This window comes from Phalacrocorax aristotelis, chromosome 7 (genome assembly GCF_949628215.1).
Source record: "Phalacrocorax aristotelis chromosome 7, bGulAri2.1, whole genome shotgun sequence".
NCBI lineage: Eukaryota > Metazoa > Chordata > Aves > Suliformes > Phalacrocoracidae > Phalacrocorax > Phalacrocorax aristotelis.
Genome location: NC_134282.1, coordinates 41,486,060 through 41,509,026, shown reverse-complemented (window position 1 = coordinate 41,509,026; position 22,967 = coordinate 41,486,060). Strand labels below are relative to the sequence as shown.

The 22,967-nt window shown below is 39.3% G+C and overlaps 2 protein-coding genes across 5 annotated transcripts in view; both read right to left on the bottom strand.

The window, feature by feature from the left end:
* Nucleotides 1–45: 45 nt before the first annotated feature.
* Nucleotides 46–12,200, bottom strand: ARPP19 (cAMP regulated phosphoprotein 19). The gene is made up of 3 exons (XM_075100340.1): nucleotides 11,934–12,200; nucleotides 6,903–7,025; nucleotides 46–3,634 (listed from the first exon to the last, which is right to left on the bottom strand). The coding sequence occupies exons 1-3, from the start codon at nucleotides 11,976–11,978 to the stop codon at nucleotides 3,464–3,466; spliced, it is 339 nt and encodes a 112-aa protein (XP_074956441.1). The 5' UTR covers nucleotides 11,979–12,200; the 3' UTR covers nucleotides 46–3,463.
* A 4,518-nt stretch (nucleotides 12,201–16,718) lies between these two features.
* The window catches only part of ATOSA (atos homolog A), a 47,319-nt gene continuing 41,070 nt past the window's right edge, over nucleotides 16,719–22,967 (bottom strand). For all 4 annotated transcript variants that reach the window (XM_075100339.1, XM_075100338.1, XM_075100336.1 and 1 more), the window contains one exon: nucleotides 16,719–17,714. In XM_075100339.1, coding sequence (XP_074956440.1) covers nucleotides 17,561–17,714 — 154 coding nt within the window. In that variant the 3' untranslated portion in view covers nucleotides 16,719–17,560. The remainder of the gene's footprint in view (nucleotides 17,715–22,967) is intronic.

The following is a 22,967-nucleotide window of genomic DNA, read 5'->3' as shown; positions in this document are numbered from 1 at the left end:
ATCCCCTTCATTCAGTGCGAGGGACCAAAACAATCACCTGTTACGGAGTTTTCAAACAATAAGCTTTAATTGCCTTATTAGAAAAATAAGCACTGAAATATATATAAATGTGATTACATTAAAGTAATTCTGTAGTCTAACATACTAGAAACCAAAGCCCAGTCATATTTTTAATGATACAGAGTAGCAAGAGTTAGGTTATAGAAATTTTCCATAGAGAATACCGAGTATGCAGTATCTTTTAGGAAACCACAGTAAAGACGAGACAAATCTCCACATTGCAATAAAAACTAAGTAGATCAATTTATTCTGTATACTATACAACGTGTAAGTTTGTAAAGAACAATTGCCATTTTTGTCACCTTAACATCCTGACTGGGTGTAAATATGTCCAACAAAATGTACTCCTGTGGCCTTTACACAAACACTGTCCTACTACATCAAGAACAATGAGAGGGAAGCCTTTGGTGCTAAAGATTTGGGGACATATCTGTAAGGTTGTAATTAATCCACTTATCTCAAATAAAATGTTGGTGCTACCTGCTATTATAAGCCTATATGAGTACTACTCTAATAACTAAACACTGTCTATCTTTAAAGGCAAGATATGAAAGGGATGCCAGTCTACAGTGTGGACAGGTTTTCTTTGAAAAAGGTAATTATCAAATGGTAAAACTCATATAATACATTATATACATAAGTTTGGATAGCTGAGTTATCTTGCTGGAGTAAGCTGAAAGTAAGCATTGATTTGCAGTCATGTTTGATTTCCTGTTAAGTGATTATTGGACTTAAGTTTTATACAGTGTATAGAATCAAGATAGCTGTGCCTGCTGCTGAGGTCTGTCAGATGCGAAGGCTCATAACCAGTCATCGACCTAGTTAGTATTACAGTACTTCAAATATACACATGGATAATATATTCATAGCTGAATTTGTAGTAATCATAAGAACTGCAAGTCACAAAGTGAACATCAGAGGAGCTTGTGTTGTCCAACCAGCAGGACAAGCTGAGTTGTAGCTAACAGAGTGGAATGTTCAAATTTAAATGGCTACTTTTTTAAAACCTTCCCAAACATCACGAAAGCTCACCTTATGTGAGCTACAGAATAGTGGCACCAGACAATACGCAGCAAGTCACCTTAAATTGTTCGAAATTTGTTTCAGGCCCAGTCCTATCATTAAATTTCAATTTCATTTATACATATAAAAATAAAGAGGGATTTTGACATTAGGACAAACATCTGTAAAAAGCAGTTTGCTTCAATACATCTGGTTTCCTTGCTATTCTTCCAGCCTAATTTCTTACCTAAAGAAGTCAAGTAAGTCCATTTCTTCAACCTGGTCTGCAAAAGTCACAAATTCTTTGTAATACTAGTGGAGGATAAGGAACAAGCACAGGCTTAACAGAGCCCATTTAATTACTAGAAAAGGGCTATACAGATGGGAAAAGGATCAAGTTAGCAATTTTTAAATTCTCTGGAATGACTTCTCCAAACCAAATACATTATATAGACACCAACATACTTTGCTCATATTCTGATCAAAACAGAACTAAATTAAGATTTTTCCTTTTCTCTTCAGCATTTTCTTATGTCTGCCTTTAGAAAGAGCACTGCAGAAAACATGAGCCAGTGTTCTTTTTGACTAACTGTCCTTTATCATGTAAGGACAAGCTGTCTTTGTGTTTTCAGAAGGATGTGCTTTGTGTCGACATATTCACCTTTCTGAATATGTCAACACAAAGCACATCCTTCTAAAAACACCACCTTTAACAGTAATTCTCTTATAATACCCACATTGATGCTTTGTTTTTAATAGGCTGTTTCAGAACTGTTTCTTTAAGGAAAAAAGAATTCAGTAAATGGATCTTTTTAAAGAGTTTCTTATACTCCCAAAGAACATCAAGGCTGTGATTATCTACATTAAAATCAATTAAAAACATTATGGGTCATGCTGCACTTTTAATATTCTGATTTCATTGAACAAACATGCTTTTAAATGCATCAAGTTACCTGTCTAGTATCAGCTATGTATTTTGGCAATCTAGTACTTACAACCGGCATCATAAAGATGAACTAAAGTTCATTCCTAATTTCTGACATGAAATGTTACCTATTTCTAAGTAGGTCATCATATGAATACTACTTCCAGTTCTTTGTTTCCCCAAAGCCAATGAGGGGCTGCTATATAACAAAGAGAAAAGGAATTAGTTTACTGCCACTTCAGGATTTCAATAAAAAAAACAATTATAACCTTCCACTTCCAGAAGTCTAAAATAGCCAAATACAACTGCAGATCAAACTTTAGCAAGCCTAGATTTGGAGTTTGCCACAGAGGAAACTCTCTAGAACAGTATCTTTAGCCATCTCCCATGTCATCAGACAAAGCGTTTCAGCTTTAAAAGCTTAAAGAGCTGCTGAACAGAAAGGGAACATGCCTCCAAATATAGGTACGAATTCCAGATTTATATCCGAATGCTGGATGCTGTTGTGAAACAAAATATACAACCGCAAAAGCATAAGGCTGAATCAAGTGTGAATATAAGCGTTTCATGAATTTCAGGTATTCAATTTTTACTTTTAGTAGCAAGGTTCTGGGCTCTTAGTTTCAGGACAAGACTTTGAAAGATACAGAATCACTTGTGCTTTGATTGGCACATTATCTGCTTTTTAAGATGTAAAACTAAGACGTTTGCAAAAGGTTGTGCAAAACTATTGTATTTACAAAAATGGCACAAGAGTGAATTCAACAGTCTATGCACATGCACACTTCATTCACATCTTCAACAAAAGTGTGTCCTAAGCTACAGAACTGAAAAGAATACCAGCTTCAACAGGCAGTTGTCAATAAGCAGTAGATTCACAAGAGTTACACCAGAATGGGCAAATATTGCCCAAGTAAAAACTCTATTGTTAAAGCTGAAACAGGTTTAAGGCCGTTCAAGTTCAAAAGCAGAAAAAAATTCAATCAGAGCCCTATCTTTGTTTTTATACATGCTTTACCATCTAGCAACTTGTGGTCTAAACCTCTATTTTAGACAACAAACCCAAACACAGAAGAAAAACCCAACACAACTGGAGGTTATATTAAATACAAATATGCTGTAATTAAGATGAAATAACAAAAGCAGAAACATTAGAAGTCGTAAAACTTGCGATGTCACTTGCTGGAACCAGTCCTACACTAGGAATTGGGCAATATGTACATTTTCAAGTAGATTACATTGCTCTAACCAAACTTGTCCTTTTTAATCAGTGCATTTTTCTCAACTAGTCCAAATACTACACATTTTACTCTTAACAGTACTCCCTTACAATAGCAGCACATGCTATCGCTACCTGCAAAGCTGTCAGTCTCATGACTTAGTGTAAGAAAGAAAAAGGGGGGATGTGAGGGTGAGAAGTAACTATTAAAGAGAAATAACAGGAAGGAGAATAATCATGCAGTTCAGCTGTTCTCGTCAGCCAGCCAACTTGCTAGCAACAAGAGATGGTTTCCGCTGTGGAAGATCCTGTGGAGTAGGAATATGGTCACCAGTGACTTCTGTCTTGTCAGGAGCTGCAGTAGGCAGTTGCTTATTCTTCATCTTTGCTTTCGCCATGTTGTAATCACCAGAATCAAAGTATTTTTGCTAGAAGACAAAACACATATATTTAAAAGCCTGAAATCTTAGCAGATGCATACACCATTAAACATGGTTAAACAGATTCTTTAAATTTTAAAACCAGTTATAAAATCTTCCCAATTTGACAAGGTAGCTCTATGTCGATTAAAAAAAAAAAAATCTTATCAAGACTATTAAGCACACATAGGTGAACTCTTAACATAAGCTAAGTATACAGTTATGGTTCTACTACCATTAAAATCACTCGGTACGTGAACATTATTTTTTGCCCTGGTTTTCCCAAGAACTCTGGTCTCCCACAAGTGAAACCTTGGGGTTTGTACATTTTGTTGCAGTGAACAAGTTCTGCTACACAGAATCATCACACAATACATGAACTAAAGCTGGAGAACAGAGCCTGCTCTATCAGACCAGAAGATCAAAGTAGCATGGAACTGCATGCTAACAAGAAAACCTCTTATCGGCATACATTAAACCAGTGAAATTATAATCCCCAAAGTTCCCAAACCAATTATTTAGCAAAGTCAAATCTACTCTGTAGTCCTTCTGCGAAGGCAATTCCATTCCCACGCTCCACATTTCTTCTGGATGGAAGTAAGTACATTAAGTTTGAATTTCTAAAACAGTGTTCCTTAACATTGCAGCAAATCTTTATTAGCTTTACCTTTAACTTAACATCTGACAACATAAAAGACTATCTATGGATGCTAAAGCAAAATTACTGTTATGATTTATCTGCATCATGGCAAGTAAAATGAGGCATGGAATTTCATCAGAGGTCTGCATCAAGTCTTCAACTGCTCATTGACACATTTTGCACGAAAAGGTGTATTTTGTTTACATCTGTCTTTGTGGTTTATCATTAAGGTACGCGTAACCCATGGTTTTGAACAGATTGTCATTAGGCCAAAAAAATCCAGCAGTTGTTAGAGAGAAGTAATTTGAACACCTGACTCAACAGGCCTTTACCTGGGGCTAGGGGAGGAAGGTTTTTTATGCAAGGCCTCCTGAAAAAGGCTAAGATGTTCCCCACCAGAGCCTTAAAGTTACCAAATCTGGTTTTCCCATGCAGTCAGTACTACATCTGAACTACACACTTTCATTCATAAACCTTCCCAATTCAATCCTTTTGATGGTGTAATCCCTATTTACACTACAATGTTGCAGCACTGCATCTGCAGACCAGACCTCAAGTTATAACATAATCTGATTTGGAAAAAGGCTTTCATGTTTTGCCCTTCAAGACTGAAGAAACCAAAAGAAACTTTTAAACAGCAACTAAGTAATAACAGAATTGCTAAATCTTTAGATGTGTTACTGCTGTTAACAGATACCTATTTCTGTCCATGTAAGAGCTCCAAATAGAATCCCCCTACAGGAGCATGGTGTAGCATGGTTCTCATCTACTGTTATTCTGGAGAAAGCGTGCCAATAACGGCACGTGCACCCAATGCAGAACATTTCTGGAGAGCAAATACCAATGGGCAGAGCATGTCCTAGTTGCCAAATCAAAGAGAAACTGGGCCACAATGGACTACATACATTTACAAGAATATCTGAGAAAACCTACCGTCTTTCATGCATTAGAATATCAGTCCATTTCTTCCTTTAACTTATTACTGTATTTTCCTATGATTTACTCTAGCATCTCATAGGTGGCCTGTCTTTGATCATCCCTTTCAAACTGTGTCTGTCCAGGTGTCTTCATGTCAGAAACACTATCTGAAAGCTATCCTCTCTCTATTTTAAACTTCAGCAATCCAGGCTGCCCAAAGTATACCAGGCATCTATATCAAGTAAAGATGCTTCCTCATTTAAGACACTGATCACTCTAAACAAAAATAATAAAAAAATGAAATGGAGGGAAGTTATTACCACCACATTTGGAATGGAGAACTGAAGAAGGCAGATTACAAATTGGAATCCACCATTTTATGCCATCTGTCATCAAAGTAGCAAAATCCCAAACGCTTAGTCAATTAAGATGCCCACTGGTCTACCTCTGCTCAAATTTGAAAATACAGGCTGCCACAACCTTTGCATTAAATAGTGCTATAATCAGGATGAAGATATTGTAGATTGTTATTGTTGGTAGTGAGTTTTCCTCACATTTGCACTGAGTGCAAGCAGCCATAGTTCCTTTACGGCCATCAATCCGTAGGGGTGAGAATCTGTTTCCCTGAATTATCATTACAATACATACTTACCTTCTCCCTTCTGTGTCTTCACATACACTGAACCCACTGAAGTCTCACTTAGGCTGCCTTTAACCACATAACAGCATAACTCACAAAAGGAGTCACCTAATCTACCACCTGCCCGTGCCCAACAGCCATTAACTATGCTGCATATGCTCCAACTTATGAAAGCTTATCCAAAAAACCTGCCAACAGTAACAATTCCCAGCAGATATTACCAGAGAGCACAGAATTAGATCATCAATGAACTCCAACAGCTGGTTTGTGAAGGATTTATACTTGGGATCATTTCGTGCACTCAAATGGCCTAGGCAATAGTAGAAACAAAACAAAACAACACACAAAAACAACCCAAACAAAAAAAACCCCACCACACAGTACGACAGAAATGAAAGCACCATCAGACACAGTGATATACTAGGATTATTCCAAGAACAGAGTTCTAGCACACCTGAATGGAATTATGTAATCACTTAATGAATAATTAAACTGAAAAATAAATAGTTGAATAACTAAGAAAATAAGAGACACTGTTAAATGTGGAACAATATTGAAATACTAACTCACTCTTCATTCTTCTATTATTATCTTTTGGTTAGGGTGTATATTCAGCATTACACCACCACTCCCAAGCCACTGATGTGAGATGGTGCCTGGTGTAACACGAAAGCTTAGTGTCTGTTATGTGCTATAAACATGGATAGGAAGAGTGGACATGTTTTGGGACATAAGAATGGGCAAGATAAGATCAGTACAAAAAAGGGATGAGGTTCTGACCCTTAGTGTTTACTATAAGGTTTTTTAAATTAAGTCTATCACAGCAGCACTGAGACAGTTTCTAAGTTTAATTTTTTTTAGAAAAAGTGCAGTTGAGCCGCTGATGCTGTAAACAGCTATCCCGCCAATCTGGCACTTGCTTTGTGGAAAGAGATTTCCCTTCCTTGTGCTTTCACAAAGTTTATATTTCTTAGCACTCTTTCTCACATAAAGGTCTGTGGAGTGGAAAAGAAAAAAAACCACAGATACAGGAATTTTGGAATTTCTTGTCCATACCCTGTGGACAATAAAGAACTCACTCCTTTTTGAAGCCTCTTCCGCAAGAAGTCTGAGCCTCCTGGTTTCTGGCCCAGATGCGGATATCTTGCTTTCAATTTTGCTTCTTCAACTTTTTCTGGGCTGATCACCTTATCTTCCATTTCCTGAAAGACAATTACCAATACCATAAATGAAATATAAAATAGTGAATTATTTATGCAGAATACCTTTGCAGGTAGTTCACCAACATGCAGATTACTGCTAGCAAGTGAACATATCAATTATTTTAATAGACATTTTAATACATTCTCTCTTGAATACTGACAGCAGCTGTAGGAGTTCAGCCTCCCATCTTAGATGCCTTTCTTGGAGACGAGTTTGAATCTAATCAATGCATTTCTCTTTCACACAAAAGTAGCCTACACTAAAATTAAATTATTTAATTTTAGGAAGAAAAAAATCCCCCCTCCCTCCCCCCCAAACCAAACCAAAAAAAAACAAACTTTTTTTGTCAAAACAAGGGTTCCATTAAGAACAAACAAATGTTGAAAGCTGGGCAAGAGCCACCAGACTTTTTCCAACTGCCCGTTTGGTCATGAAGCGGCATAGACAGACTAACACTTGCATTGCCACAATCTAGTTTGTATGATTGCTGTAACATGTTGATATTCACTGTGAAACAGTGTTAAAGTAGCTGAGTCTCAAAAACATGCCTGCTATCACATTAATAGCAACAATACTGTATTTCCCTATACATGTATACAATTATCCTAAAATTATGAGGATGAAGACAGTTGGATAGTGCATTTGTGTCAAATAAAATGCCTATTTTATGAGTATACTGTAAAACAGGGATACTCAAAGTAATCATTTGAAGATACGCATTTGGCAAAACCTGCAATTTGTAGATCCAGTCTTTCAACAATGACCTCTACTTTACTCATCTGTTCCGGTCCACATAGCAATTTGATGCATGAAGTAAAATTTCTTCTGTTAGATTATTTCTAAAATATCTTCCATTCAAAATGCTTGATTTGCTACTTTCCAGTATTTGGTCAAGGTCTTTTTTTCTTTTTTTTCCCCCTCCCTCTCATGCAAACCAGTGCTAGTGCAGGGGAAATATATAACCATTTGCACTAACTGCTCTAGTTCCTGAATTATTCTTATCATCTAAAGTCACAGAAAGACTTTTAGGCTGGAAAGAAGAATTACCATTGAAATCAGGAGGGGCCTCACATTCATCTGTGACTAAGGTTTCATATTCACTTCAAGCTGCTTAGGCAGCCCCTTCACACTCTCTTCCATCCATGTCATCATCCTTTGCATTGCATCAGTCAGGATGACTGCGTGTATTCCACATGAATGGGTTACAGAAAAATAACCATCCAGTTTTTTTTTTATTTTCTTGTTGGGCTGTGTTTCATTTGGATCAATTTCCACAGCCTGGATCACCAAGCAGCTGCACAAACAGGTATGTTAGCACAGCAATGGGGAGGGCAGAGGAACACAAGCAGTTGGGAGCTACTTAAGCCAGAATTGCCAAAGAGCTAGAGCCACCACACTAGACTACCCCAGTGCTTTCCTATATCTCATATAGAAGCTCAAAATCCTATAATATTCAACATCTTTCTGATAAGAAACCTCAGAAGCAAAGGCTGTACAACAGATTTAGGATATCAACATTGTCTAGTTGCTCCATTAGGCCAAGACATCTCAAAGACAACTTTGCACAATACAGTGGGAATCTGAATTAACAGTTCTACCAAGGAAAGACAAAAATTCTCCTAACAGTTTAAGAGAAAACTTCCATGAGGGCAGGAATAAATGCTTTTTATTAGATGAAAACACAGGTAGGCAATACAATGCAAAATACAAGTAAATATAAAGGGCAAATTTTCCCTGACACTACTGAACACAGAACTATACTATTTCTCACTATATAATATCATTCTAGCCAAGACCACAGTTCTCATCTGTTACAAAGATCAGTCTTCAGCTGCTGTTCTTCCTGTTGTGCTTTATTATCATGACAACACTAAATACATTCTCCCAAAAGCAATTCTTTCGGCTAAACACTTTCAACATGTAATGCTGAATCACTGGGTACTCACTGTTGAGCCAACAGACATAGCATCTGAGGGGGCATGTTTTGCCAATACTAACCAAAAGGAGATATTTATGTAAGCTACTTATTGTTGGCCCTCTGTTCTTAAAAACTATGTATTCATGGTGCATCAAAGGAGACATTTATGCAAACTCACAGGGCTGACAAATCATCACACAGCAGGCAATCAAGACACAAAATACTGTGCTATGCATCAATGCAGCTGAAAAGGATACAGACTCTGGTCGCTTAGTCTTGAAGACCAAGAACCACTAAGACTGATACAACTACGTAAGGCGAATTAAATAATTTCAATAACACAAAGACTTGGGGTGTCAAACAAAATCAGCTGATGGCAGGTTCAAAAAAATAATTAAGAGTTCTTCATATAAAATATAGTTAAGCTGCAGAACTCCTTGCCAAAGGATACAGGGGTGCCAAGAATTCAGACAGATTCAGAAAGCAACTCAATGTGTTTGTCCGCAGCTCAGAAGGCTTTTAAGCCACGCATCGAGGAGACCTGGTATAGTTTTTTGGGGAAGATCACTGCATGCATGTCCTGACTTTTGTATTCTTCTGTGGCATAGATGGTATTGAGCACTCTTGGAGATGTGTTGTTGAGCCAGAAAGGCTTTAACCCAGGTCAGAAAGGCCATTCATACATTCTGAGTTACAGAAGCAACAACAAAGTGACTAACAAATGATTGGGGGTGGAGGGGGAACAGACAAGATATATCACGCTGCTCTTCTTAGTGACAACCACACAAAAGTTATCATTTTAGTTCTCTACAGGAATTTGACACAGCTAATGAAGTCTGCTTACTTCATTAAAAGGAACTACCAGCGAGGCAGTAGTTACCTAACTCATTTAAAGATAGCTTTTGCTTTACTCTTTACAGAGGTACTAGCAGTGTAAAGTTCCGTATCTGTTGGACAACTGAACTGCATGGCTAAAAAAAGAGCCATCAGCCTTTCCAAACCCTGGTACGAAGAGGTCATCCTCTTAAGCAAGAGACATCAGACAAAATGTAAAGCAGAAAAAACATGTCAACAGCACAGCTCTACAGCAAACTGATGTGGCAAAAGCTAGTCCAGAAACAAAATGCACCACCTCTAACAGCTTCCTGAAAACTACAGGCTTTTAACGCAAAAACAGAGTCAGTCAACCAAGAACACGCTCTCCAATGTCTAAAGTTTCTTTGTTGCTGAACTTCCCCCTGCCACTATCCTGAATTTTCACACTGAGAACAGGAAACACTGGTCTTTGGCAAGTTTTCAATTTGCATCGCTCCCTTGTTTAACACCTTTCTCACCTAACACATGCACAAGCTTCTTACGGCATGTTAGAGAGTTTAGAAAAGAGGTCTGATCATTAAAATGATGCCTCAAAGTTCATTTATGGGCTTCACCTTTGTTAAGCATACTTATGAATAAGTACTGCAAAATGGGTTGTTTATATAAGTGCTTCAGAGCTAAGCATTAATGGAGGCAACATTCAATTTTGCCTACCCAGACAAGCAGTTTTAGTGAAGGTTAATATTGCAATGCCATAATAGCACTGATTTCACAGTACCCTAACAGAATATATACTCTCAGAAAACAAAGTTTTATTCTATTGATGCTGTTAATTTGTCTTGCACACCTCATCAGATTAAAACTAAATTAGCAGATCAGTAAGGGACTACTTTCTCTCAAATAAAGGGTAATTTTTCAAACCAGTGCGTAAGCACTGCACTTGAAGACTTGGGTCTGAAACTCTGTTAGAACACACTAGAAGGCATCACAATAAACTTGCTACCACATGTTTTACTATGCTCTTATTACAGAGCTATTCTAGGAGTGTTGCATAGGCCAGGGATTTATTTTTATAGGTTTTGAATAGGAATAGTATCCCTTCTGTATTCTAACATGAATGTGAAGTCGCGCTGCAGAACACACACATCTAAGAGTAGATTACAGACCTGCCATAGAAGCTGGTTCTGATTACTGCACGTATTGAGAAGGTATCATTCCATATTAACTCCCAAAGCTCTACTTGTATGACTAGCTCATGTTACAAATTGTAAATTATTAAACAAAAACTTGACAGCTGAGGTAGATTAGGCTTTTTCTTTCAGTGTCCTTCAAAGCAGTACTTCTGTTTCGTAACTGCTCCCTATCAGAAATAGCTGTGGAGGCTGCACCTGAGTCCATACAGCAATGACAAGACTAAAAACCAAAAGGCTTCTTAAAGACACAGCCAACAGAGGGAAAGGGATAACAGCATAGTTATCTATGGAGCCAAATCCCACTTAAGAAACTAAAAAATTATTAGTTACAGATGTGACACAATAGTGCCATCACAACACAATCCAGCCAGTTATTCTTTCTAAAAGCCTTAAGGAAGACAGGCCACAGCCATTGTGTTTTGGATATTTCTCCTCTTCAACAGCATACAGGAAAAGCCGAACATTTTCTAGAAGTGGAACAAAAGTTTAGCCGCCGGATAGCCGCCGGTCTCCAGCCGTTGCGACTGTGAGCTGAAATCCTTTCCCCCAGGACGCCCCGGCAGGCAGGGCACCCGAAGCCGGTCCGGGGAGCGAGGAAGCGCCATTAGCCCGCCCAGGCCAGAGCACGCCAACGATGTAGCAGCGAACAAAAATTCCCAAGTGCAGAAGCCAACATGGTGGTGCCACTCCTCCGCCCCCAGCCTCCGCGGACCGCAGCACGGCGCTGCTCCCGCCGCAGAGCCCGGCCCCGTCTCGCCCGCCTCCCCCTGCCCCCAACACGGTGGCGGAAGGGCCGCGGCCAGGCCCGGGAGACACTGCCTTAAGGGCCGCGGCGGCCCGGAAGGCTCCCCCGACCGAGACGGGGGACGCCCGGCCGCGGCGCCCCTGATCCGCCTCAGCGCGCAGATGGAGGCGGGAGAAGCCCCGCGGGTCCCCTCCTGCTCCTCGGCGGGGCTGCGCGGGGGCTCCCCATCACCCACCTTCTGCTCCTCGGCCGAGGCGGGCTCGGGACTCTCGGCAGACATGGCGCCGCGGCAGCAGGACAGCGGAGAGGGGAGGGGAGAGCGGGAGAGCAGGCGAGGGAGGCGCGACCGCCGCTCCTCCGCGCAGCGCAGCGTTGCCACCACCTCCCGCACAAGATGGCGACCGCTAGCGCGACGGTGCGCTGGCGGGACCAGACTTCCTCCGCGCTCAGCCTCCCCGACGGCACGGCGGGAATCCGGTACGGCACTCCGGAGCAGCTTCTGTCTCCGCCCCCGGAGGCCTCCGCGGGGCCGCTGCCGGGCACGCTGGGAGTTGTAGTCCGGCGGGCGGCGGGTCTCTCCCAACCGAGCCGAGTCCGGCCCTAACCCGAGGGACACTGCGGAAGCGCCCCGGGGTTCTCCCGAGAACACGGGCCCCTCTGAGGTGCGCGAGGCCTTGCCTCAAAGCACAAAGCCACAGCGGTTTGCAGAGGCCTGCCCGCAGCGGCCGGGGATGGCCGAGCTCCCGAGAACAGCCGGGGTGCAGCTCTCGGAGACCGAGGCTCGGCCCCACACCCCCGGCGCCCCGCTGGCATCCCCGCAGCGCCCTGGGACCCAGCCTGCTCCCCACCACGGCCCTGTTGCCCTGCTCCTGGAGACCGGCCTATGTGGCCTCCCAGGCCCGATGACGGGGTAAAGGGGAAAAAAGACCCTTCCTGCTTGGCTAAAATTAGCTCTTTTGGCTGCTTTTACGGATCAAAACAGGAGGAAGCTGAGTCCTCAGCAGATTTACTTGAGGATCTTTTTTGAGTCCCAGACACCAGGTGATAGGATAGGAGGTCTCAGCCCACTGAAACTTAACAGCACAGTATCAAGTTAAATGAAGTATTTTCTTCCCATCTATTTTTCACTGTCTGGTTCTTGGCAGAATAACCTCCCTTGGACTCTCTTAGACTCTAAGAACATAAAAAGGGGGTTAATAAATCTTTAGGGGCCCCTAAATACAGGGATTATGGTAACAGTAAGGTATGGATTTTACTTATTACTCCATTAAATGAACATATACTCCCACTTTTCCTACACAAAACATCTTTTCCTATTATCTGACACTGCTTTCCTGTGATTTTGACCACCAGCGCTCCCACCATGGTGTATCACTATCATTCAGTGTGCCATCTGGCTGAGAACCAGCACGTCTTCCACTCTGCAGACCCTCACGTGTGGTAAACCAGCTTAAGCACTACTCAGAAAGGATAGGCGAGGACAGGCTTTGTGTGTTCAAGGTCCAGAAGACAGACAGGTCAGAAAAGGCTCTCAATCAAAACATAAGATGTAAAGTCAACAATTTTGCCACAGCTGAATTTTACTAAAAGCCCCCTAAGCAGTGGTTGGAAGCAGTTTTTCTGAGCAACTGAGAGATTTTTCCAGAGACTGAGATTGTGTAGCAGCAGGGAACTCAAGGCATGTGCACATCCCTCGTTCAGGAAGGGATAGAGCTGGGCAGATTGCACAGGAAAATCATAGAAGGCACTAGTATTTTTTTGCTTAATGATAGAAAAAGAAATTGTAACAGTGGGTGTGCCACATTTTCTTCTAGGAAAATCAGGGGGAAATGGTCTGAAGGTGTGATAAACAGCAACACAGAATTATCATTAAAAGGATGATGTTCATAGATTTTGAAAGGAAGCAGAACAACAAAGCAGTGACAACAGACAAGAATGCAAACTTCAGGACTTTCGTTCAAATCTCTTAGGAAACTAATGTGAGGGAAAACACAGTTTTGAAGATTCAGCAGTTCCTTAATGAAATTATTTCTTTAAGGGAACAGGTGTAAATTATACAGCGCAGAGGAAAGGTGGGAAGTAAATTAGGAACCTCAGGAAAAGCACAAGTTCTTCAATGGCCTCAAATACAAGAAAGCAGCATATAGAAACTAGGTCAGTTTTTTAAGGTTGTCCATCTAAAGCAGATTATGAAGACAGAGGGGCACAGAATTACAGAAAATTACTGAACAAACCTTGTACAGATTAAAGGATTTAATGTTTCTTTTGTTCAGTCTGGCATGATCAAGACAGCTAGTGTAACAAATAGAGTATAACCTCAAGCTGGAATAAGGAAAGATCAGTTTACAGGATACTTGAATCAGGGTTTTTTTGGCTTATCTGGTAAATATTTTCAACTTGGATGAAAAATTATCCTTCAGGGTTTAGAGAACTACTGAAGCAATCTCCAATTAATTAGTGGTCATTTATATAGGAACTTGTAGAAAATGAATGGGTTTCCAGGAGGCTGATTAAATTGGAGTACAGGGAGGACAGAATACAAGCTATATAATTAAGCTGTCTCATCAATAATTACCTGAGAAATCATCTAAAATAAGCACTCAAAAGAAACTGAGTAGCTAGACATAGATTCACAACAAGGGTTTCATGCAACTGTATTTTCTTTCATGAAAAGGAAACAGACCATGTGGAGAAGTGGGTGAAGGTAGCTGACACTTTCTGGCTTTAATAAGGCCTCTGACACTTCCCCATGCACATTAGGGAAACTTAACTACATAATGTGGTGGATGCAAGTTTTGTTGGAAATGGCTATCAATTTTTCAAACAGCAATGCTGTGTTTAGTAGGGTTTCACAGAGGGCTTCCCAGGGCCAATATTGCTCAGTTTCACTGGTGACCCAGGTAATATACTATAAACTTTATTAATATTAGCAGATTACATTGAGTAAGAGAAGCTACAAGAACACTAGAAAATAATTCCAATTCATATTCAAACAGAAGGTCAGATACAAAATCTTGGGTAGTGGGAGAACGAAGTTCAGTAATGACACATGCAGAGAAACCTCCATATTGGGAACAAGCAGATAGGACACCTCTGTTATACTGGATAACAAGATGAATGCAAGCTGACATCTCCTGATACTGAAAAATCAAGTATTATGAGATGTATGAAGAGGACTTTAATCTGTAAGACTTATCAACCCATCCTTCCAGTCTAATTGGGACTGCTTGCGATGCTGTGTCCAGCTTGAGGCACTTCAGGACAGATTCAGACCAAAAGAAGAAAACAAAGAGCCAGAATGATAAGAGGTACAGAAAAAAAATCTATGAGGCAAGGCTGACTGAACAGTCTGGAGTTGTCTTAGATATAGAAAATGACACTGAGAAGGGAGATACAAGAACTAAATTGTTTTCTTTGCTTATAGTGGAAAGGCCAAGTAGTATTGGACTTCAACTGCAGTAAGATTTAGTTGGACATTAGAAATAGCTTTCTCATTATAAGTATAGTTTAACACTGGGAGAGGTTACTTGGAGCCTCCATCCGGAGGCCCTCATTAACCACTCAGAAACATTTGTCAAAAGTAGTTCTATGTGATTGAGCTTATTGAGGAGTAAGGAGAAGCAGCAAATGACCTCTCAAAAATTAGTCTACTTTCATTTCTCAACCTATGCATAGAAGGTCATGTGGAATTCAGTTCATATTTTATGAACATTCAACACTTCTCCAGGTGTGTCCCTAATGGAAGGTGTTAACTCAGATCAAGCTGTAAACGGAGAATGCCTTAGTTAAATCAAAGTTGTGCATGAACAATCTAAGGTCACTTTTGTTCTGAATCCATACAGGGACTAAGTGTAGTTTATTTCCTAGACATGACCTGTAGTGACCACATACTCAAAATCCACACTTTGCTGTTCAAAACAAATTAATATTACTCCAAAGGGAGAAAAGGATGGCTTGAAGAAGTCATTTAAAGTTATCAAGATACATACAAACACTGCATATTGTCCGTGCAAAATAAAAGGTTAATTGTGACTTTTCCTTAGAAGTGTGTCCTCTTCTCATCCTTTTTTTAAATCAAGTATGCAAGCAGATGTGCACCATGACAGAAGTAAGTACTTTGAGAATACATGCTGTTTGCTTATAACTCAATAGTAGCTACAAAGAAACTAGGACACATTCTTATTATACTAATCCAGATCCCAGTTCTGTACACCGTACAACTGCTACCAAAAGAAACTTTTCTCTGTTTTGGAGGGCACACAAATGACTAGAAACTGCAAACAATCTCTTCCTGTACAGTTTTTCCCAGGTCTCAATAAAATAAATACTAGCTAACCTGTGAAAACCTAGTGTAACAGAGGGGAAAATACTGCTGAACTGGGGAACAGACTCAGTAATATGAGCTTTGTCCCTCTGTAGCAACAGTCATTTGAATATACACGGTAGTTTGTAAGTATCATCTGGAAAGTCTGGTCTCCCTTACTTTCTCTAGCAGACTTCTGGAGATTTCATGATATACTGACTTCTCCTCTAAGGGCAGTGCTGTGAATAGCACAATAGAAGCGAATATACAAGTTGCACGTTCATTCTTTCTGCAGTTTTCATCAGATAAGCGTTTTATACCCCCAAATATGAATGTCACCTTTCATATTACTGACACTCTGAAAACCAACAGCGATATAAAGAAAAACATATAAACCAAGGTAAGAGTTGAGAAACTCCAAGATCTTCAGCAAACATTGAAAAGCTTCATTTTCATTATTAAATATATACCTCAAATATAATCAAATCCTTCTAACTTTATTTCAGTTACATAGTTTGACACTTAGCATAAACTGTTTATCTGACTGTGTTTTGTTTTAGGAATACACATACGAATCGGAAAATATTTATATGCCCAATGTAGCATTTCTAGTAAAACTTCCTTTGGCCACCTAGTGGCCTAAATGGAATTGACCTATTAAAAATATTTAGGATTACATGAAGATCATCCTTATCTAAAAATAAAACAAAGCACAAGTTTCATAGCTTTTGCATATATTTAAGATATAAATACTAGTTTGTTTGCACAGTACATCCTTTAACACAATCTGAGAAATCAAATGGGGGAGGGTGGGAATTTTAGGTGAGAAAAAACAATAACAAAGCAAAATTAAAGTGGCCCTTAAGGAAAGAAAGAAATTGAGGGAACAAAATATGAATCAAACCAATGATCTGAATGCATGAGTAAATAAACAAGCCGCACTACGGTCGCAGGTGTTATTGAATCTGTATGTGAGGAAAAAATGGAAAAGGGTACCGTTAGAGATAAAAAAAAGAAAACTAAATGCTTGCATAGTATGAAATGTTATGGAAATTCACCTGTTGTCCCCATTTTCAATAACTTAAATGAATATAACTTAAAACATCACACAGATTAAAGACATCTGTATATATTTCAGATTTCAATATTAATGCCAAAAATACATAGTGTGATTTACATAGGATTTATGCTACATTAGAACACTAAAGACAAACATCACTTGAGTATTAAATGAAACATTAAATATTAAATAACTGAAATACAAAATAAAAAGTGTAAACACTAAACTAACTTGGGAATTTGCTATTGCAACACATCCAATGAAGTGGTTTTAAACAGTACAAAAAGATTAGATTTAAGTACGCTTCCAGTCTACTTGGAATACACAAAGCTCATTTCAGAAACCTTTTAAAAACTGGTCCAGGATCACATAAGAACCTTCTCTCTTGAGCGCTATTTTAATTCCTTTACAGACTTAACTTTATACAGTCATCTCTACCGATCTTCATTTTTAAGGAGTAATCAACAGTAAAATGAATATTTCAGTTTGCCATTGTTTGCTAGCATCTTGGTGAAAACTGAGGATTTGTTGGAGACTCAGTGTAAGATTTGAGTTCATATGCAGCGCCACTATCAACTTCCATGGATTTTCGAGAGAATAGGAGCCTTACATCTCTGTGGAGGTAGATCTTTCCAGATTTAGAACTCTGGAACCTGAAAAGATACAGATACCTGTATTATCCAAACCAAAAGATTAATTTTTAAGTATCATTGAATTAAATGTGTGCCTCAAAGATTAACGCAAAAAAACCATTTGAACATAGAAAATTAGTCAGTTAAAATGAAAGATGAAAGAATAACCTAATGTTTTTCAATCTACTTTGTTTCCTTTGGCATTTGAAGGTTCTGTTCCTAATCACCAATGTAGTGCACAGCTTTGAAAGTGGCGTGGAATATTTGAAATTCACGCTGCAATTATGTACGTCAAAGATTAACATTCCCAGCCATCTAGAAGGGCAAAAAGTGCTCTTCAGTGAGCACTCCTGAAAACGCCCAAAGGGTGGCCTAAGCACACACAAAAGGGAAGGTTCAAGTATCAACAAAGGCTTATGTACATATCACATATATGTTTCAGTGCCAGCTATCGTACAGATAGATTTCGTTGCTCTCTGTGAACGTATCAGCAAGAAGTTTACTACTGCTTTATACCACGTGCCAAATTTAAGTCCAACTTGAGAAGCAGTAGGTACAGGCATCTGCAGGCAGACAGAAAAGAACTTTTTCACACAGAATATGGAGCTATTTCAAAGAGACCAGAGTTCACTGGCCCAATCACCAAAGTAAACAGTGGCCAATTCCTGGGCACATTTTTCTTTTACACTGTAGCTGAACAGCCTCATTCAGGTCCTCCAGACCTGCAGGGAATGTGCCAGTTCCACTTTCCCTGAGATTTAACAACTAGGTAGAGAGACAAGATCTGCATTTCAGAGAACTGTATTCTATAGTCTTCATCTGGCAGAACTCCTTCATTTCCTTCCCTCGACCAGGAAAGGCAGGAGAGGCTAAGGAGCATTTATAATGGCAACTGAACTTAACGTCACTATCACTATGCCATGGTGAGGGAAAAAAGTATTGCTACTGTAACAGGAATAGAAACAGAAAAGCTACTGCTGTTGTAATGACAAAAGCGATACCATTACAAAAGCTGAGACAGCAGTGCACACTGTATTATCGCATGTATTATGATTTGCACAGATTTTTAAAAAGCATATACTTATTGACCCCAATGAAGCCAAAGTAGTATCTCTAGAATAAACCCAGCCATAGTCAGACTGAAATTCTGAGAGGTAAGAGAAAGACAACTACAGAAGGTCCATCAAGGTTTCATCATCTGGGGCAGGCAGGTTGTAGAAATGGATTCTGTGCCACCATTTTGTTCAGATGAGTGATGCAGAATAACCTGTAGTCATCGCTACAGCCAAAGGAAAATTCTCATCTCCTAGATACAGCTGCCAAGGGCATTAAATGTGGCGGGGTCCAGCAGAATGCCCCTACTGGCTCCCACAGAGCTCCCATCCATCACTATTTATTTGCTCAGTGCTGTCAGTGTGAAAGCCCTTTACCTTGTAGGCAAAGGGGAGAAGATCCCATCTTAAGAGAGACTCCAGAAGAACACACAAGAAGGAAGAGTAAAGAGGCGAGCAAACTGAACACCACGAACAGTTAATTCAGCACGTAGCTCATAGGGCATTTTAAAATAAAAAATTTTATTGAGAGATACTTTGCAGCAAAACTATGATTGAAATTAATTCATATAGAATAGATAGACCTAGTTACCAAAGCACTATCATAAAGAAGAGCTCAATTCCCATTTTACACATGGATCTACCAGAAAATAATTAGCACGGTCTGTTTTTAAACTTCGCAAGCTTACTATTTCCTGTTAGTGAGAATCCTGCAAGACTCCCTTTCCCTTTGCCCAGTAAATAAGAATTCCCTGTAACGTGGCTTTTCTGAGCATGACATTGCACAAAGATTGAAGGAGGATGAGTGGGAGACAGCAGCAGAGTTCAGGAGATTCTTCTCATCTCTGCTTCCATCACCTAATTTTTCCTTTGTGAATTTTTTATTGTAGTAATTGAGATTTAGAAATGTTGCTTTTGATACATGCAAATACATTGGAATAATTAAGAGACAACCATTACATATACCCTTGCAGGGAGGTGATGGAGTGGCCAGCATGGGACTGGCTCCAGAGCTGGGTGGCTCCAGTAGTTTTGTGTAAAGGAATCAAGAAAAACCAAAGGTCTCTGACAGATGGTGTCCTAGGAAGAGTATCAATAGACAAATACAGGAATGGTTAAACACACAAATATCAGATGAGCTAGAAAGTCTGGCAGAGGAAAGGAAGTGATAAATATTATTAAAGAAATGACAAATACAAGCACAAAGCCCCTATATTTATTTTTATAGGCCATCAAAATTCACAAAGAACAGAGTAAGCCACAGAAACAGGACATAGCAGGAAGATCACAAAAACTTATATAGTAGACATGTTTTGCAAGGGGAAAAGACTATACAACACTAAATCTGTAAGAAAGATCATTAGAACAAGGATACAAATTTCCAGATCAGCATAAATGCTGAGAGATCAGAAAGATCAAAAAGCAATTAGTAAATTGGTAACAACAGGTATCTTCAGCTTCCACCAATAAATGTATCATATGCCACATTAGGAAAACATTTAAAAAAAAAAGTTTCTTAACACCTTGAGGAATCACTACTTTTAACAACCAGTTTCAAGCTTACCCTCCACCTTGCCTTCAGTAACAGCTCCTGTGTAGCTGTTAAGCAACAACAATTATGCTCCATGCAATTAAAAGAGGCAATATGTCAGTAACTGAAGCTGTTGACTAAGCTTTAAAAACTTGAAAAATGCTGAGCTGTGGGCACGTTAACTGTTTAACTGCCTTTTATAGGGATGCCAGAATGTGACCTAGAAACCAACGGATGGTTGTCACCTCCACAACACTGGAAAGAAACAAGGCATGAGCAGAGCTAGACTCACAGTTCCTATGCTCATGTAGATTTAATTACAATGCAAAAATCATTGCTTCACATGCAACAAAAAATTTATCCCCAAGCATCTTCAAGAAACAACTTAAACTGCAGGTGTAACTCTTGGTTTTCTTATAGTGAATAAAGCTCTGCTATCCGTGCAAGCTACATTTTGTATCTGTAGCTGTGGGTACAAATACAGTCTAATGGCATACTGAACAGTATCTCAAACATACAAAACCACATGCAGAAGCTGCATACACAATAAATCTGACACTTCAAAAGAGTGTTGTCAATGTTAAGTTCCAGACCTATGAAAGCATTTTTGCTGAATTACCACTTGAAAAGAAGCTTTCATAATGTAAGTGCTGACAACTGTGATTAAGGCCTCACAAGCAGATGCGACCACAATACAGCTTAGTGGTGGTGACTTCATTTGGGGTTTTTTTCAGCAAAATTTCTACATGTAAGCTTAAGATGCTTGCTTTCCACAACTAGTGCAACTAAAACTGAAAGGCTGTTCTAAGACAACTGGAGTAAGAAAAAAACAACCCAAAACTTAATAGTTTTTATTTTTTAGGTTTGTATAAGTTCTCAGTAAAATGGGTTTGAGAAAACATTGCTGCTTTTAAAAATGAAGTTTTAAAACCAACTTACAAATGAATTAATATACTAAGACTAAGGTCTCCTAATTAAAGTCAATCTTTAGTAAAGAAGGCTACTAGATTGACAACTGAGTCTTTTGTAATCTGAAGTACTCTGTATAATAAACCACAAGACAGATCAGTATAACCTACTGTAAATATTTCAAGGAGTTTTGCAGTTCTTCCATTATGAGAAAGGACCCACTGTTCGGGTTCATCTCTGAAGCAAAAAACTTCTGGCATACTCTGCAGTTATTCACTTCCCAAAGTAAGCAGCTAAGCATCAAAATTACCAGTTTGTTTTTCCAGCCAGAAATGGATGCATTTCCAATCACACATTATAAATCCATGAGTTGATCCCTACCAGAGGCCTGAAAGCTGACCTAAACTGTACAGGTATTTCAAAACTAGAAGCATCAGAATTGCTACATTTCTGTCTCTCAGCAGGTATAAGAAATAGAAAGCTCATGAAAGAGGATTTCTGGCTATAAAAGACAACAGAGAAGAAAGCAGGTTTGACTTCAGATAGAAGTAATTATTGGGCCTGTCTACAACAAATTCACAAGCTACATTAAAGCAGAAATTGAAAGAGGACACAAGTCTACTACTCTTCATGCCTGTACGCCAGACCCGGTTGGCCACAGATTTTTGCCCACCTCTGCAGCTGATGCCTGTCTCCAGTTCCTCTGCATCAGTTAGATCAACATTACAAGTGAATAGAGCCTTTTATTTGGGCTACACACTCTTCTTCAGAATTTACCCAAGCAGAAAATTTTTTGAAGGTGGTTAAGTTAGACATGGCAGGTTAGTGTGGCCTGAAAGGATGAATTTCAATTCAGGCTAAAATTCAGAATGAAAACACAGTTCAACAGCCTCATTGTGATGCTATTTTCGCACTCCAGTAAACCAACACATATTTTATGACCGTCAACTTTCATTTAATGGGAAAACTTGGCCTGGAATCACTGCCCTAGACAAAGTTGTGTTTTGAAAGTCTGCTGAGTAGAAATCCATGCCACTAAATAGGGAAAATAATATGTACCTGAAGTAATTCTACAACAAGTTAAGAGAAAATTTTAAGAGGTTTGAGTTTCTTCTTGCTCGCTTTAGAATGTCAGCCACTGTTGGGTTTCCAAGTGCTGCAGTGAAAGCACTGCATCTGCACACATGTGGTTTGTTTACTAGAATAACAGAGGCAGAAGTCTGCAAACTGCAGGATGGAGTATATCCATCATTCTTCCTTTGTTTCAAACTGCAGTCTCCAGAACATGCTAAGAGCAGCAGCACAGTATCTGTTTTCAGGCAGTGCTTTGTAAATAATTTAAGGAAGATTGTGTGAATATTTTATAAAGTGAATGGCATTATCAGCAGTATTGCATCATAAAACAGACATTAACATTTTTACCACTAAACACTGTATTTTTAGGAGTAACTCAGAATGCTTTTCATGTTACAAGCTATTCTGGTGAAGAAGCATGTGTGTAGGACACTGGTTACCTTCTCTACATTGATCCTTAGTTTTGGCTTTGACCATGTAACATCCACACTCACTATTTCCTGTAACCTCAAAGAAAGTACACTGATCCAGCCAGAACTAAAATCTGTCTTGCTAAGAAAAGAATTAAGCTTTCCAGGCTATACAAAATACTGAAATAACAAGAAAGAGCTTTATATTTTAACTTCATTGCTCCCAAGCAGAACCCAAATTATTTATTAGCTCTTCTTCTTCTACTGTCTAGCTTAAAGACCAAGTTAAAGCATTCTT